Genomic DNA, 18,260 nt, shown 5'->3' on the forward strand with positions numbered 1-18,260 from the left:
CAGCGGAGCACGTTGTAATTCTCCGCCCCTTGGGATGGGTACCTTGAGAAGAATCTCGGGAGCTGGGCATTGAGGGGGGAGGCAAATAGGTCCACCACCGGTTGACCGAATATCCTTGCTGCTTCTTTGAACAGGGATGGATAGAGGTGCCACTCTGCCTGGTCTATGGTGGCCATGCTTAACCAGTCTGCTTGAGTATTTGATAGGCCCGAGATATGCTCTGCCTTGATGGACAGAAGATTGTTCTCCACCCAGCGAAACAGGCGCTCATTAATTGTATTGATTGCGTGCCCCCCTGTTTGTTGATGAGGGCTTTGGCTATCACGTTGTCTGTTAAAATGAGAATGTGCTGCCCGTGTTCCTGGGGGAGGAAGCTGCGCAGGGCCAGGTGCACGGCACAAAGCTCCAGCCAGTTGATACTGCATGCCTGTTCTATTGCAGACCATCTGCCCTGGGATGTGAGTGACTGGACATGAGCGCCTCATCCATATAGACTATAGACTGGCATCTGTGGTGATAGTCAGCCTTTGGGGCTCCTTGAAGAAGCAGCCTTTGTTGATGACCAGTTTGGCCCACCAGAGAAGGGACGTGAGGACCTTGAGAGGTACCCTGACCATGAGTTTGGAATTGCTTCTGCTGGATCTCTGGTACGGGAGCAGGAATCACTGGAGGGATCTGGTGTGAAGACGGGCCCAGGGAACAATAGAAATGCATATCATTTTCCCTAATAATTTTGACAAATCCAGTAAGGGTACCCTCCTACGGCGCCTGATCTCCCTAACCAATTTTTGAATATTAAGTAGTCTACCTGAAGACAGGTAGACCTTGCCTTCCACCGTATCAATGACTGCCCCTAAATGAGTTATTCGAGTAGACGGGGATAACTGACTCTTCTTCCAATTTATGAGAAAACCATGTTCCTGGAGAGATGTTAACATGGTCTGGGTGTCCTTTGCCGCTTGATGGGTAGAAGGGGACAGGATCAAAATGTCATCCAGGTAACATTGGAGACGAATGGGAATGTTCCTGAGGTGGGCAGCTAATGCTGCGAGGACCTTGGTAAAGGTCCTGGGGGTGGAGGCCAGTCCAAAGGGGAGGGCCACGTATTCAAAGTGCTGATTATTGTAGCAGAACCTTAAGAATTTGTAATGGGACGGCCGAATGGCAATATGTAAATAGGCTTCTGTCAAGTCTATGGACGTGAGCACATCCCCTTGCCTGATGCCCAGCAGTATCGACTGCAGGGTATGCATTTTGAATTTGCGGTATGTTAGGAAGCGGTTGAGCCATTTTAAATCTAAGATTGCTCTCCACCACCCCCCACCACCCCGAGTGTTTTGGAACAACAAAAAGGTGAGAGTAGAAGCCCCGCCCTCATTGCTCGGGCTGTACAGGTTGGATGGCTCTTATGCTTAGGAGATGCTGGATAGCAGAATCCATTAGATTTTGCTTGACCGGGTCTCTGGAAAGGGGGGATGACAGAAAGAAATTTGGGGGAGTGGATTGAAACTCAAGGGCAAGCCCAAATCTAATGGTGTCCCTGACCCAAGAATCGGAGGTAGAGGAGTCCCATTGATTGGCAAATGACTTAAGACGTCCGCCAATGGGGAGAGTGTCCCTTAATCTATCTCGGACGTCAGAAGGGCCTACTTCCGGCTCCCCGAAAGGGCCTTTTATATTGACTGCCCCTTCGGCTCCTGTCTCCGGACTCGGGTCTATCCTGGGCTTGTCCCGACCTGAACGATGAGGGCCTCTGATACTTGGAGGAGAAAGGAGCCTGATAGGAGGGCTGAAAGGAACCCCTCCAAAAGGGCTGGGAAGTTCTGAAGTCTGACCTTCGAGTGAGGGAAGGAAGGATTTTTTTCTTACTGCGGGTCTCCATCAGTAGGGGGTCCAGGGAAGGGCCAAACAACTTGTCTCCTACTATGGGGGAGGAAGCCAGCTTGGTTTTGTTCTTAAAGTCTGCTTGCCAGTGTCTGAGCCAGAGTAGACGGCGGGCTGTGACATGAGATGTAATTGCCCTTGTAGAAAATTTAACTGCATGATATGTGGCATCAGCAGAGAACTCGGCTGCAGCAGTGAGCTTGGCAATGTCCTGGTGCACCCTGATGTTGGATGTAGGGACATGTTGCTTGAGCTGATGAAGCCATCGAATGGATGACCTTGTGAAAAAAAGATGCGTCCGTAGCCGATCTGATGGCCCATGCTTCCGACTGATGGACCCTGCGCAGGGCCAGCTCGGCCCGCTTTTCCTCTGGCTTAAGGTCCTCCAGAGAATCAGTCGAAGTAGAGGAGGATGCCAAACCCACTATGGGCTCGTCTACCTCAGGGGTGTTTAATAAATTTGAGAATTCCGGATGCAAATTAAAGAATTTTTTGTCGTGACTGGAGGGGGCTGGGGGCACCGCTGTAGAGGCCAGTTGCTTTTGCACCAGATCTGCAAAGATAGATGGGGCTGGGATAACCTCAGCCTCTACCACGGGCTGGTTAAAAATGAGATTCTCTGGCCCCTCGGTTGAAGGAGCAGGGAGGTCTGTTGGAGAATGTTTGCTTAGGCCTGAAATGTTCTTGGCCTTGAATAATAAGGATTAAAATAGGTGTGGTTTGAATAGGCCCACGAAGGCGGGCTGGTCAGGGATGAGCCCCTCGTCCTCGGACATTTTGCCTTCTAGAGGGTCTGCCTCTGATAGGGGCTCGCTATAGTGCATAGACCCCGAATCAAACACGTCTGGTTCCATGAACTGATCAAATTCCTCCTCCCCCTCTTCCTTCTCCTCCTCCCGCCCTTGAAGGGGGGTCTCCCTTGGCAAGGGTACCTGAACCTGACGTTGGTCCAACCTGGGCAGGGATCTTACTGAGTGAGACTCCTGGACAGAAGCCGGCGGATACTGAATAGGCCTGGTAGCTTGTTGGATGCCGGCTGCAATCCCTTGGCGAATAGCCAACTCCATCCAGGATCTTATTCTTTCTGGAACCTCCTCAATGAGAGACTCCTCTTGACAGAGGCCAGCTGCTGTTGGAGTGAAGGTGGCTTCTGGAGCCCTTCTAGCCGATGGTCCAGGAACCTGAGCTTGTTGTTCCTGTGAGGGTAAGCTGCGCTAGATGAGAGGGAAATATCTAGGGGAGGGGGAGGTTGAGCAGAGGTAGGACTGGAGGATGGAAGAAAGTGAGCACCCTGAGTGCTTCCTTAGATCGTTTGTCAATTTCTTTTTGCAGGGCCTTGTGGCGCCTTAAGGCGTCCCTCTGGGCACCTTTGGAGGTCTCTTTAGCCTGCTTGTGCAAATGATGGGTTTTGGCTTTTGCTTTCAATGAAGATCCTCTAGAGGTGTTACCATCTGCCATTTCAATGAATTATATATTACAGTAATAGGTTAGAATCAATATGAGGCGGTTGGCACGCCCAGAGTCCGATCTGAGGCAAGAACGGTTGCCTGAGAATTAATAGCTGTGAAAAGCCAGGCAGGGACTGTTACTTTGAATAAACTTCCCCTCACAGCACCGAAATTAGAAGAAACAAAATGGCGCATGCCACAAGGAGAGTTCCAAAATGGCGGCCGTTAGTGCATCGCGCCTCTCAATGGCGTTTACCCTCCTGGAAGAACGAAGCCGAGGCTCTGTCTACAGAGGTGGCCAGGGAAGGAGAGATTAGTCTTTCTCCTGTTGAAGAAAACAACAGCGTTCGAAGGTGGGGGGGGGAGGAACACGATACAACTCAAACGGAGCAGAAATTCAAAAAAACGAGCCTCTGGGTAACAACGAAGGAAAACGAAGTGGCAAACAGAAGAAGGCAGAGTGAGGGATTTTCTGGCTATGGGAGGTAGTGCGAAGTTGCTACTGACCCTCCCTTCGCCTCCCTTGGGGGCGCAACTGCACTTCCCCTTGGTGGCAAGGCTGCCAAGTTAAGCAATTGCGCAGAGGCTAGAGAGAAAGGGAACCATTCAAACCTGTAATAACTCTATGAGAATCGAAAAAAGTCCTGTTCGGCCAAGGAGATATGCAAAGCACTGCCTGTCTTGCACGAGGCTGAGCAAAAAACTGGGGAACACTGTGGAGGAGTCACGTGAAGGAGGACGAGCGTTCCTCAATTCAAGCTCAGCCTATGAATGCAGAGACTGAAGCACCTCCCACTACTGGATGCTGTGAGCAGCTCATAGGAGAACATGGCAGGAAATTCATAACTAATTCATACTTCAGCAGTCCAGCTGTTCAAAAGTGAATTGGAGAAATTTCTGGAATGTGGACTATCGCAGAGTACAGATTATTAATCCTTCACTATATAATTCCCTGTACTGAGTTTCAAACCACAGTGGTTTGATTAACTGTACATTGGGCAACAAAGCCTTTTAAAAAAAAAATGTAATCCTGGTCATTGCTGGAGCAGGGGTAAATGATTGGCATCTGGAGTAGTAAAGATTTGCCCCACCCCCACATACACACTTTATATGAAGTTCTAGGAAAAATATATTTCCTCCACAATTGTTGTCCGGATGTGGTTGCATGCCATATCAGGTTAATAGATTATTATATTTGACCCAACAATTAGGGCTATCAGTTAAAATTCTTGAATCTATTCAAAGAAAGAAAGAAAACCAAATCGGACTTTTTGAGTCTAAGTCAAGGATGGGCCCTCCAATTGTTTTGGAATTCAGCTCATTTCACATCAAGTTTAGTTGCAATCCAAAAACCCCAGATAATAGGAGGCATCCTTAAAGTTATAAATTGTGCAAAAAGAGATGATAGGCAGTTTAAATTTAAACAAGATGGGAGAGACATAAGTACTGAAATTTATAACTAAACTCACATCAAGAAATTATTTTCTAAGAGGGATGTTTTTTTGAAGCATCCCCAACAGCAATAGCAATAGAACCAATATCTTATTTTCCTCCTTCAAGTAGAAAGCCGAGTGAGGATAGTGAAGCACTTAAAAGTTGAAATCCATGGACTGTAACTGCTGTGGCCAAAAAAGAAGAGAAAAGGCTGCTGTGTGTAAACCAAGAATAAGAAGAAAGGGTTGCCAGGCTCAGTCATTGGGTCTTAGAATCTCCATACTAAATCTGCCGGGAAAATTCAGACAGGTTTCTCTCTCACCCTCTTTCCCCCCTCCTCCATCCTTCCCTCTGTCCCTCTGTTTTGTGTGTATGTGTGTGTGTGTGTGTGTGTGTGTGGTTTTCTAAGATTCCTATCTTTCCTCCACCTACCACTACTCACTTACCTTTCATAAAGCATTCCACTAATGGGAGGTAGCCAGTGTATGGTGAGCATATCCTGCTCCTGACCAAGCACCATTGGCGGCAAAGGGACAGGAGTGGGTTTTCTGCTCTGAGTCCACTGCTGGTATACCAGATCAAGATAGCAATGCATTCGTGCCACTTGGTTTGGAGTAAAACTGTCTGTGCAATTGTCATCTGTGGGAGTAAGAAAAGCAGCTCACCAAACAATTTGAAAATGAACACTGGATTCAGATGAGACGTTGGGGCAAGAAATTGAAGTAAATTCCTTTCATGGCCAGAGAAGACATTTTATTTTGAAAACCTGGAATAAAATTAGATCCTATAATATCCTTTTTGCCCAGCACTATCATAAGTATTGCAATTTTGATCTTTTTTCTAAAACTAGAGCAAAGTGCTTTTATTGTGATTATATCCATTGCTTCTTGGTCTTGGAACATTTTTTTTCTTTCATTAGCTTGAATATCCATCCTCTCAACTCTTTCTAGGTCATTTGCTTTTTTAGATGTTTTCATCATCCCCCAAAATTATCCTGCACATTTTTTTAGAGTGTTTACATTCTCCTGCCTCTAAAATTCTGTCTGCTCATGTTATTCCTTCCTTTTGCCAAAAGATGGCACTCCATCTGTAGTATTTAATCATATATCCTCTGGTGAGTAATCAATAGTATTGCCTTCCTTGCTACTGAACACTACAGACAACAATGAGGCCTAGGGAGGAAGAAAACTTAGCATCAATAATGAATGAATTGTCAGAAATAATGAATGAGTGATCTCCAAGGTTCTGAACAGAGGAAATACAGTGTTCAAACACTGTCAATAGACCCCAACAGGCTGCCTTGCCAAGATGCCCCCAAACTGAGAATACTGACACTGGATTCAATAAAATATTGTCTCTTGTAGCAAGTGCTAACAATACACAGCCTCTTTCAGAATTCAATGTTCCAGCCTCTTTCAGAATTCAATCTTCCTATAAAGGAGTCCCTGCGGATTTTACTCAGCTAGTTGTTGCTGACTATGGAGGTCATCTCCGTTACAAGGCCATTGCATTAGCGCCATCTAAAGACATTTCCTCAGTCATGTGACAAGCATGACAACACAGAGCACTGTTACTTTAATATCTTCAATCTTCTATATAGTGCTGAGAAATTTTTTATGAATTTTGCAATGTTACCCAAAGGATGCCTTTCCTGTTTTACTAATACAAAAGAGACAGTCAAGGTTCAGAACAAGCCCTTCATCAAGCCCCAACATTTGTTGGGTAAAGTTGATAATCTGAGATTTAACAAGCGAGAGGTCCTGCTTTGCAGAGCTTCATCTTGAATGGTTAAATGTCTCTTTCTTTCTTACAAAGGGGACCACCCTACTACTAATGGTTCTAATGAAAAACTTGAGCTATTATAGAATCTAATGTTCTCATTGCATTCTCGAAGGCCAATATTTCAAACCTCTGTTTTTAGCCCTTAACATTTTATTATTTTCAGACCATAGTCTTTGTATACTCACCTGTCTATCCAAGGATCTCCATATGAGCCCTTTCTTCATATGAGCTTCTGCCAGATGAGGCAAAATGGGTGGCCCCAAAAAAGCTCTTTTTCATAAAAGACTCTACTGCTGGAATGCACCTGTATTATGGCTTTTTTCAGTATTACATCAAATATTTATTTTTGGACATATTTCAGCATGTTGAATTAGAGACTGCTTTGTTGTTTTAAGTATCTACTACTTACTGAATCTATCTATCTATCTATCTATCTATCTATCTATCTATCTATCTATCTATCTATCTATCATCTATCTATCTATCTATCTTATTTCTATCAATCAGTGCTATTATTAAAGCATGGAAAGAGACCATATTTTCTAGTTCCCTTAGCAGTGCTATGAGTAAGTCTATGTGATGGAATCTGTTCATTCTAGTTTAATCCCCAATTGTCCCAACCCTACATCTTCCCTACAGTTAGGATTATAAAATCTTTGCAGACATAGTCCTTTCTTTGGTTTTGACAATTATAGACAAGAAACCCCCACAATCCCTAATTAGTGTTTATATGCACACACGTATTTAAAAATGTCATCCAGTTTCACTCAGTTGACAAGCACCATGATTTCAAGAGACAGAAACTTCATAAAAACGGATTATTCCAAAATACCTTCTCTGAAATATTAATGCTGTTCTTTACTGGCTGTATTATTATGCCTTTAATAATAATCCAACATAACAAGATAAAACAGTTAAGTGCTGGGATTGGTTTCTACTAGCATGCTTTGTTGTAGCTGAAAGCACAGAAATTGAGCAATTAAAATTTACAGCAAATTTAGATGAAATGAACTACTTTTTGGAGGCTGAATGGTGTTCATCTTCTAAGTGCTACAGACACTTCTGTCATCCCTTATAAGGGTTTTTTAAAAAAAATTAGGAGGATTCCTGTTATTGAGGAGCATGTAACTGGATTTCAGTTAGTAGATAGACTGCTTTGAAGAGCTAGACAGAATAATCCATTGGGCATCTTATATTCCTGATATACTTCTAGTACCAGGAATCCTTGGCAGTCTATACTTGCATGAGTTGATAGCTGCAAAGATGGTACAGTTTCGCAATGGAAATGAAATTCCTTTAATGCATATTACTTATGTAGGATTCTAGCCCCCCCCAGCACCCCGGAACTCAGAAAATATTTCAAACAGGCAAATCTCCCAACAGAACGTATAGGATTAATGTAGCACAGTTCTATCACACAGGTGGACAAGTCTTCACTGTTGCTATCAGTACATCCCCCATTCATTGTTGTTCTGAACAGTAAATGCAGAAGGGGTTGTGGGGTGCTAAAAGTTGCCCCTCTATTTTCCAACCAGTTCCATTCATTAGAACTAAAACTGAAGATGCTCACATTTTTAAACACAAGAACTCATTCTTATTTTATTTTACTTCTATTCTGCCTTTATTACTGTTTAAATAACTCCAGATGGTGGACATACTTAGCACTCCTTCTGTCTCCTATTTTCTGCACAATAATTATGTGAGGTAAGTTGGACTGAGAAAAAGTGACTGGCCCAAAGTTACCCAACCAGCTTTCATGCCTAAGGTGGGACTAGAACTCATAGTCTTCTAGTTTCTAACCATTAGACCAAACTTATCCCCTACACTGCTTAGTGAAATCAGGGCAGCTAGGATTTTGCCATTCAAATTCTAGCTATTCTGTTTCATGGCTCTCAGCATCTCTGGACTGTACATGCCAGTTGATACCCATCTCTGAACCTGATAAAGGAATAGTGGTTTTTTCCTGCCTTACCTGTGTAGCTCATATAATTGCTGAAGGGAGTTCCAGAGAAAGAAATATGGCCACAGGTGTCATTGATAGGATCTGGATCCCGACAGGCTTTGCTTTTGAGTGTAGGTGCAGTGTCGGCACAGAGATCTCCAGTTTCCATGGATGGTGTTGTCTCCCTGCATGGATCATCACAGGAGTCTTTTTCATCCACACCCTTAAAGACATGATAGAGTCCCAAGACGTGTCCTACTTCATGGATCATAGTATTTGTATGACCTGGCATCCCATAGTAAGCTGGATTTAGAACTACTCCACCTGAAATGGGAAGTGAACTAAATGTGATTCGCAGAGAATATGGGTAAACAATCTTGAATTCTGAGATAAATTGATGCTCAAACACTATAGAAAGTCAGCTCTACTTCTGGGAAAGGGCTCTTTATGATCCACCTGTCCATGTTTTAGCAATCTAAACAGATAAACAAGTGGGCAAGCTGTTTGAAATAAAGGCCATCCAAAGTGAGCACCTGATAACTAAACATATCTCCATAGAGAGTGGAGATGAAAACTGCAGCAGAGACCGGTTCTTTAGACCCCCTCTGGAACTTCTTCAGAACCTCTCCAGACAAGGAGAGGACGAGATCACTCACATGTACCCCAAATGGCTGTTCCTTGCAAGTAGACTACAAAATAGCAACCTCAACAGTCTGAATACCAAGAGACAAAAGGATTAATAATCAAGCTCACAATTGCAGTGATATCTTTTAAAGAACATTAGATTTCCTAACCTTACTTCTAATCGCTTTTGGAAATTGCTTATTTGAATATCTTAAGGCTTTGGAAAGGCACCTGGTAAATGTAATTTTATTCCTGAACAAAATAAAAAATAATTATAAATTTAAGAACTTAAAGAGTTTGAAATAAATGGCAAAAGGCTAAACAAGATTTAGAATTAAAATGTTATAAACAAATTAAGTATGCAGACAAATTTGGAATATTGAAATTTGTACTATAAGATTTTTGAATCAACTATACAAAATAAATATCTTTTTGTGAGAAACAGAATTATTTTGATTACTGCAAGTCATGAAGAGATAAGCGATCTTACTATTTAAATTAGAAACTAAAGTCCAGGTCAAAAAGAAAAAAGCTTTTGCCTTTAGGATTGCAATTTACAAAATGGCACAAAATACAAAATTTGAAACAATAAAGATCTTTGAAGAATGGGGAAGAAAATCTTTAATAAATCTAAAAATTCAGGCATGTGCTAACATCTTTCAAGTATAAGTTAGCTATTTGAGAAGACTCCCCTGAAATCATTTCTTTATCAACTTATAAGTAAGCTTCTCCAATTTACAACCAGAACCCTAGACAAAGATTAATCCAATTTGCAATCTTTCCCAGTCAATGAATATACATCTCAGCATAAACTGCAACTTTGGACTATATTTTCTTATTGGGGATATCCAAAGTATATTAGGAGCAGAACGGAAGATACTAACATAACTGTCAGAGAGAAAGAGCAAAATAGTATGTCTTGTCTCAATAATAAGGAGAGGTTTAAATCTTAACTGATTGTTTTATAAAATCTGTGACTTTTAGTTGATTGATTTTTTTGTAACTGTTATTTTTTCCCTTTCTTTTTTTTAACTTTGATTAACTTTGATTACATTAAAAACATAAAAAATATATCACTTAATAATAGCAATTTGTAGTGCTTATCTTATAACAATAATTCATGCATTATTTACAGATATTAATTTATATGTAATTACATTCTTATTTTATCTATTATTTATATTTGATAACTATCTATCTTTAATCTATCTCCATTCTATCCAGTTATACTATTGTTCCCACACCTTATAAAATATTGAAGCTTCTTTATCTTTTAAACTCAGTGTTAACTTGTCCATTTCTGCACAGTTCATAACTTTTTGTACAACAAATTTCTCTGAGGGTATACATGGCTGTTTCCAACATTGGGCAAAGGCAATCCTGGCAGCAGTTAATATGTGTAATATTAAGCATTTTATGCTCTTTATATATATATATATATTTTAAGATCCCCAATAGGAAGAGTTCCAGTTCTAGATCTGGTTGTTCATTGGTGATTTCTTTTAGCCAATCTTTGATTTTAAGCCAGTATTTTCGAACCTCTGGGCAAGACCACCACATATGGTAGTATATTATCTTTTTTTTGCATTTCCAGCATATGGGACTCATTTTGGGGTACATTTTCGCTAATCTTGAAAGGGGTAAGTGCCACCTATAGAACATTTTATATGCATTTTCTTTATATGCTGCTGGTTTTGTTAATTTGTGATTTCTATTCCATATGGTCTCCCAGTCTGATAATTTTATACTGTGTCCAATATATTTGACCCCATGCAATCATGCATCCTTTCACTACTTCTTCCTCCAATTCTACTTCCAGAAGGTATTTGTAAATTTTAGTGATTTTTTTCTTTATCTGGACCTAATAAAATTTTGTCTAATTGTTGTGGTTTCAGATATATTCCATGATCCTTTGTGTCTTTTTTATATTGGCTTTGTATTTGGAGATAAAGCCACCAGTCTACTTGTAGCCCTTGTTCTTGGAGATATTGTATTGTTTTTAAGTTTCCATGACTATCTAATAGGTCTTTATATTTTAACATTTTGTTCAAATCTAAATTGTTTGCGTGAGTTGTCGCTTCCATTGTGGACAGCCATATTGGGATTTTTATGTAATGTTTCTTTTTAACTTTGATCCAGTTATTGATTAGCAAATCTCTAATCAAGTGTCTATGGAAATATTGTTGTTTGGTGGGTCCTGTATCCCACAGACAGGCGTGCCATCCTCTTTGCAGGTCATGACCTTCTATAGTTAATATTCTTTTGTTCTTTAAATTGATCTAATCCTTTAACCAAACTAATGTTGCTGCACTATAATACAGTTCTCAGTTTGGCAATCCAAAACCTTCTCTGCTCTTTATATCTTGTAATAGTTTCATTTTTATTCTGGGTTTTTTACCCTGCCAAATAAATTTTGCTAGTGTTTTATTAAGATTATTGAAAAAGGTCTTTTGTAATTTAACTAGAATGGTTTGGAACAGATATAGGAATTTTGGTAATATAGACATTTTTAGGCTGCTATTCTTCCTAACAATGACAATTGCATTTTGGTCCATAGTTCTAAGTCTTTTTTTGTTTATTGTAGTAGCTTATTTTAGTTATTCTCCTTTATCGCCTTACAGTGTGCTGTCAACCATATACCCAAATATTTGATTTTTTTCTTGTTGTTTGAAGTCTGAACACTCTTTCTAGTTCTATTGTTTGTAGTTCTGTTAATTTTTTTGCTAGAAGTTTAATTTTCTGTCTATTGATTTTCAGTCCTACCATGGCTCCATATCTTTCTAATTCCTTAATTAATGTTTGTCCTTTCTATATTCGGTCTTCAATAATAAAAGCCATATCGTCTGCAAATGCTTGCAGTTTGTATTCTTCCTTTCTAGTTTTCAATCCTTTTATTTCTGAATTTTGCCTAACTCGTTCTAATAGTGCTTCTAATGACAATATAAAGAGCATATGGGGGACAACCTTGTCAAACTCCTTTCTCTCTATATAAAGTTTGGGTGTTTTCCCCATTAATTATAATATTGGCTTTTTGTACCGAGTAAATTGCTCTTAAAATATTCTCAAATTTGGTGCCGAAATTCATATCATAAATTTGCTGAATCATGAATTGCCAATTAAGGTTATCAAACGCTTTGGGGGCATCCAAGAAAACAAAGGTTACTTGTTTCTCTGGGTGGGCTTCATAATATTCTAGAATGTCCATTATTATTCTTAAATTATTCCTGATTTGTCTGTTTGGAAGGAATCCATTTTGGTCTGAGTGTATATAATCATTCAGAATTTTCTTTAGTCTATTAGCAATAATAGTAGTGAATATTTTGTAGTCTACATCCAACAAAGAAATTGGTCTATAGTTTTGTATCAATCTAGCATCTGTGTCCCCCTTCGGGATTAGTGAAATTAGTGACTCCCTCCATGTGTTCGGCATCTTAGCAGATGTTAATATCCCGTTATATAAGTCCACCATTTTTAGTCCTACTTGTTTTTTCCCCCTTTCTCTGTCTCTCAAAAAAGTGAGTTTATAGTAAAGTAGCATATTAAATATGGGCTTAGAATCTCTAAATACAGGAGAAAGAACAGTGAGTATGTTTACTGAGGTCACAAATATCTTAAAACTGACTATTCTCATCTTTACGTCCAAATGAAAAAATACAACAGAGTAAGGCCTGTAAAATTTATCATGACAATGTTGGACTTCATTCCCTCTTTCTTTATGGTCACTAGATTGCTTTCAAAATGGGCAAATAAAGAAAAGTTCATTTGAGAATCCTCTCCTTTCTTATGAAAGTTTTGGTTAGCTGATGAAAGCCCAACTGATTATCCCAATGAAAGTCTATGAAAAAGGCCTTTGGTGCTTGGATACAAATCACTCCTTTCCCTCTCTTGTATCTGTTGTGGCCTCTTCCATGCGCTGTTGCTCTTTACATGTGGGCTTGATATGAATCTGCTTTCACAAATCTTTAAGCCATTAGCAAGTTGGCTAATTCTTACAAAGGCCAGGACTTTCACATCAAATATGAAAGTTAAGTACTGTGAAATGAATTCACAAAAGAGATCACAACCCGAGTAAATATTAATCCTCCTTTTCCAAAGGCCAATGCTTTGGCAACTGTTTAGGGACAGAGAATTTACCACACAGGAACTTAGTCCTTCATAAAATGCTCAGCAGGCTTCAAGTATTCAAGCACCATAGAAGACTTTGATGCCTCTGACAACTTGGAACTGACCAAGAAAGCCGAAATGTCAATGCTGATTATCACAAGACCTGACACTGTGACCCTAAAATCTCAACTTTTCTTAAGCTTTGTCATTGTCTAAGCTTTGTTGTTAGTATAATGGGAATGGGCAATTGTGAAGCATATGTTGGGAGAAAGTGAAGCTGCTTAAATTTTCTGCAAGATCGCACACACTGATCAATAGATAGTGCAGAAGTTAAAAGCTCCATGTGGAATATGGCCCTAAGCTGAAACAATAAAGCATGATGTGTAGCTAGAAGGTACAACTAAAGTTCTTGGGTCATAGCCAATGTTTTTCTTATTTTCTTGGCCAAGAAGGTGAGAACCAGGTGTATATTTTTACAGGCAAATAGACCTCTCTAAGATGACCAGGCTCCATACAATATTTATAATATTGAAGATTTGTTCTGGGATGAGAGGAGAGAGAACAATAAAATTATGCATTGTATAAATCAATATGAAATGAGAATCCAAGTAAAAATTAAAAAAAAAACTTCTATAATGACTTATAGAAGTAACTATCACAATGCCCTATTATTTGTGAATAACTGGTTCACAAATTCCAGCAACTTCAGTCAACATGTCCAATAGAATAAGGTACTGGGAGTCCAACAACCTGTGGAAAGTTACATGCTGGACACCAAGAGGGGAAGTATATTAATGAAGATGAAGTTATGAAAACAAAGCAAAGTCTCTGAATGCAGAAGTGAGTCTATAAATACCAGTGATTTCAAGGCAAAAATAGGAGAGTTATTGCCTTTCAGACTTTATTGTGGGCTTCTTGGAAACATTTGATGAGCTTATAGACAGGGGCCTGGAAGTAATAGCTCCTTGGTCAATTTCAGCAGGACATCTTTTATCTACCTATCTATTATCTATCTGTCTGTCTGTCTATCTTTTATCATCTAACTATCATATTTATGGGGCAGCTTATTTTATGGAGTAAAATCTGCAGACTCAGATACATAATTGGCAAATCCTTATCAACTTGATTCAGAATATCATCAATATCATGAAAAAAAGCTTGACTGCTTTCCAAATTTGACTTTTAGGTCATAATGTTGGTGCATGTGTAGCAAAAAAATTACAGAATAGCACCTGTATTACATTTTTATGAGAAATGTTCAAAATAGTTGTCACCTGATATATTGCTGGATTCAAAAACAAATCTAAAAATCTTTTCATTTTCAAATTCTGATCTAACTTTAACATCTTATTTTACCAGCAGATCCAGCTTGTGTATTTTTTTTTAACACCTGAACAGATTTCTTTCCCATCCTTTGAATGCAACTCAAAGAAATGGAAAAGGGAAAGTTGAGGGTTCTCTGCATCTTCACTAATATGTATACTACAATAATTATGGTTGAAAAATGTAGAAACATCAGACTAATCAAGGTGTATAATACAATCAGTTCAAGCACATGTTATGGCTAGGAATGTGTGGTCTAAGACAGTATTATTAATATTTGATATAGTGTTTGAAAAAGATGCACTTAAAGGCATATTTCATATTGGCATATTTTAATGCAACAACTGGTGTGACAAAATGTTATTTTAGAATAATAAAGTATAATAAATAATAAAGCAAAGACAATTCTAACAGTAATAGGCATCTTGGGTACAATCCTAAAACAACTGGAGCACCACTTGAATACTGTCAGCATTGACAAAACCACCACCAGTCAATTGCAAAAGGCAGCTTTATTTGGAACAGTGACACTTTTAACACCATCGAACAACAAAATCTGCTTATTCTGAGTCCTTGTGAAGGATTCAATAGGCGCATATAAAAAACTGAATCCAAAAAAAGCTGAGTCTAAACATCTGACTGATTCTGCAACCAGCCATAATAATACTCATTTATTATTACACCCAGCTTGGGCAAGAAGATTGCACAAACGGATGATAAACAATAATATAACACAGTCACCAAAATGATTCACTGGAACATTGTGAAAATGGTCAAAAACTCATGGGAACATAGAAGGGAAAAAGTAGTAGAAAATGAGCATTTTGTGGGATTTCCAAATACAAACTAATAAAGTTTTGGCTCATAGTACACCAGACATAGAAAGGAAGAAAGTATAGATAATTGATGTAGCAATACCAGGAAATAATAGAAGACAAAAACAATGGAAATATCACAATGTATAAAGATCTGAAAATTTAAATTGAAAGATTATGGCATAACTTGCTATGGTGATCCCAGTAGTTATCTACACATTGGGTGCCATACCAAAAAATCCTGGACAGACCTTAGAAAATCTGTGCATTAACAACATTTTCTTCTGTCAATTGCAAAACTATATTGCATTAGCCTGCACATATATTACAATGATACATCACAACATCTTAGGCTCATGAGAACTTGATACGTATGAAGGTGAATATCACCTAAACTGGCAGCTGACATTTTTCACTGTTGTGAACAGATTATAATAATGTATTTAATTTAGATGCCAACTAACTCCCAGTGACTGTGGAGCAGTTTATCTCTACCTTTCTGAAAATTTAATAGCAGTGCTCTTATTCTTTAAGTATTCTAAAGGCCTAATGAGCAATTATACACGTCTATTCAATCTAAACATTTGTTTATTTAAATTTACGACTGATACTGTACCAAGTGATAATCATACTACAGTGCAAACGTTAAGCACTGATTATATGCCTTTTCCTTACAGTTCAGTAGGTCTGCTAAATCTACATAAAATAATTTGCCTACTAAATAAAAGAAGCGTGGACAAATCAGAAAATATTTCTGTTTCAAGACTGAAACAAAAATTGTATTTGGAAAGTTCTGCCAAACTATTTTAGATTGGTCATGGTTGGCCAAAATAAAATGGTTTGGTCCACATTTTGGACCAAAATCTGAAAGGATCTTGGAATAGTTCTGCAAGGAAAATAAGACAAGACTGGTACAGCATCCTTCAGCCACCACCACTGATTTCCCAATATAGTACAATGCGCTGGCAGACCTGTCTCCTATCTTCCCTGCCTCCCCACAACCATTGGGGCTGCAGTTCTGACCTGCTTTCAGCTCCTTAATATGATGATTAAGGATAAGAATCATCTCCCTGTCCAGGATATCACTCCATTGCAAACCCCCACCCCACAATCTTCCCAGAGCTTCCTCTTCTTTCTTTCCACTGCCTCTTGTCAACTGCTGCTGTGAAGGAAATCCCTCATCCTTGGCTCTCCCCACTCCCCCCCCCCCAGTTATTCCTCTCAATTAACTTTGTTCTGGAATAACTGCTTCTATTTATCCATAGAACCAATAATTCTGTTTACAACAGCACGGTAAATATAATACATTTGCCATCTGACTTTTAAGGATGTCCACAAATTTTGCAAATTAACAAACATGAAAAGGGAGAAGTCAGAAGCCAATAGTTCTTTTTATACCATTATTTTCTTTCTTCTTTATTTTTTTTAGGTATTTTAACTTTCACTAAATTTGCTTTGTCTGTTTTTTCCCTTTTTATCAACATTGGGGCAGTTCTCTGCTTGGTAGTATTGAATGGCTCTACCGTGTACAATATTCATTAATGATGAATTCCAAATCAAGTGTTGAAAACTGAGAGAGAAAGAAAAGTACTTGCTTGATGAAGATTTTTTAAAATACAACAGAGAGAGAGGTTTTATTAAGGCCATTCAAAGATATTAAAGATATCAGAAAGCTCAAACTGCCCAAGGAGCTGCTGATCCAGTTCTACAGAGAAATTATTGATTCTATCATCTGCACCTCTATAACTGTCTGGTTCAATTTTGCAACCCAACAAGAGAGACATAGACTTTAAAGAGTAATTAGGACTGCAGAAAAAACAATTACTACCAACCTGCCTTCCATTGAGGACCTGCACGAGTCAAAAAGAGGACTGTGAAAATATTTACAGACCCTTCACATCCTGGACATAAACGGTTTCAACTCCTTCCCTCAAAACGACACTATATAGAGCACTGCACACCAGAACAACTAGGCACAAGAACAGTTTTTTCCAGAACGCCATTACTCTGCTAAACAAATAATTCCCTCAACTCTGTTCAAAGTCTGCACTACTATTACTATTAATCTTCTTATCACTCCTTATCATCCATCCCCTCCCACTTGTGACTGTATGACTGTAACTTTGTCACTTGTATCCTTATTATTTATATTGACTGTTTCCTAGTATGATTTGATTGCTTACTGTACCCTATGACAATTATTAAGTGTTGTACCTTATGATTCTTGACTCTTGACGAATGTTATCTTTTCTTTTATATATACTGAGACCATTTGCACCAAGACAAATTCCTTGTGTGTCCAATCACACTTGGCCAATAAAAGTGATTCTAATTCTAATTAAACTAATACACTATCATTCGCAGCATCTAAGATAGTATTAAAAAAAATCAAAATATTTAAAAATAAAAAAGAAAAGAGGAGTCTCTACATCTGGCTCAAACTTCTGCTGTATAATTGAGAAGTAGTCTGGCAAGTAGCTGCCAGACCTCTTCCCAGAAGCCTTCAGATCTAGATAGTCACATCTACATGATTGGGTGGGAAGATCAATTTCACAAATTATTTGCTAAAGAACAGAAGCTGAATCTAGATCTAAATGTCTAGGAAAATTCTCAGTCATCCAGGTCATGGTTGTCACAGAGGTGCTTTTTCAAGAGGCAAATGGTTTTTCTTTGAAGATGTTTTGCTTCTCATCCAACAACCTTCTTCAGCTCTTTGAGACTGACTCTAGATTTTGATATTGTTATTGTTGGTGAATTACCACTGTCATCTCTCTGAGCTTCTGGTATTGTAATATTAGCCAAGAAACTACAATCAATTAGAGCATCAATAGTAGATTTCATCTCTTCTAAACAAATCAAGAACCATCTAGGTCACTCTTGGCCTCTTTGTTTTTACACATTATT

General features: G+C 38.9%; 1 protein-coding gene across 1 annotated transcript in view; it reads right to left on the minus strand.

Moving 5' to 3' along the window:
* Positions 1-18,260, minus strand: part of PAPPA2 (pappalysin 2) — a 180,782-nt gene that overhangs the window by 113,856 nt on the left and 48,666 nt on the right. The window contains exons 4-5 of the mRNA XM_026703214.2: positions 8,521-8,814; positions 5,213-5,405 (exon numbers count right to left, since the gene is read on the minus strand). Of these exons, the coding sequence (XP_026558999.1) occupies positions 5,213-5,405; positions 8,521-8,814 (487 nt within the window). The remainder of the gene's footprint in view (positions 1-5,212; positions 5,406-8,520; positions 8,815-18,260) is intronic.

This window comes from Pseudonaja textilis, chromosome 3 (genome assembly GCF_049901715.1).
Source record: "Pseudonaja textilis isolate UNSWEBS1 chromosome 3, rPseTex1.2, whole genome shotgun sequence".
In the NCBI taxonomy this organism is placed as follows: domain Eukaryota; kingdom Metazoa; phylum Chordata; class Lepidosauria; order Squamata; family Elapidae; genus Pseudonaja; species Pseudonaja textilis.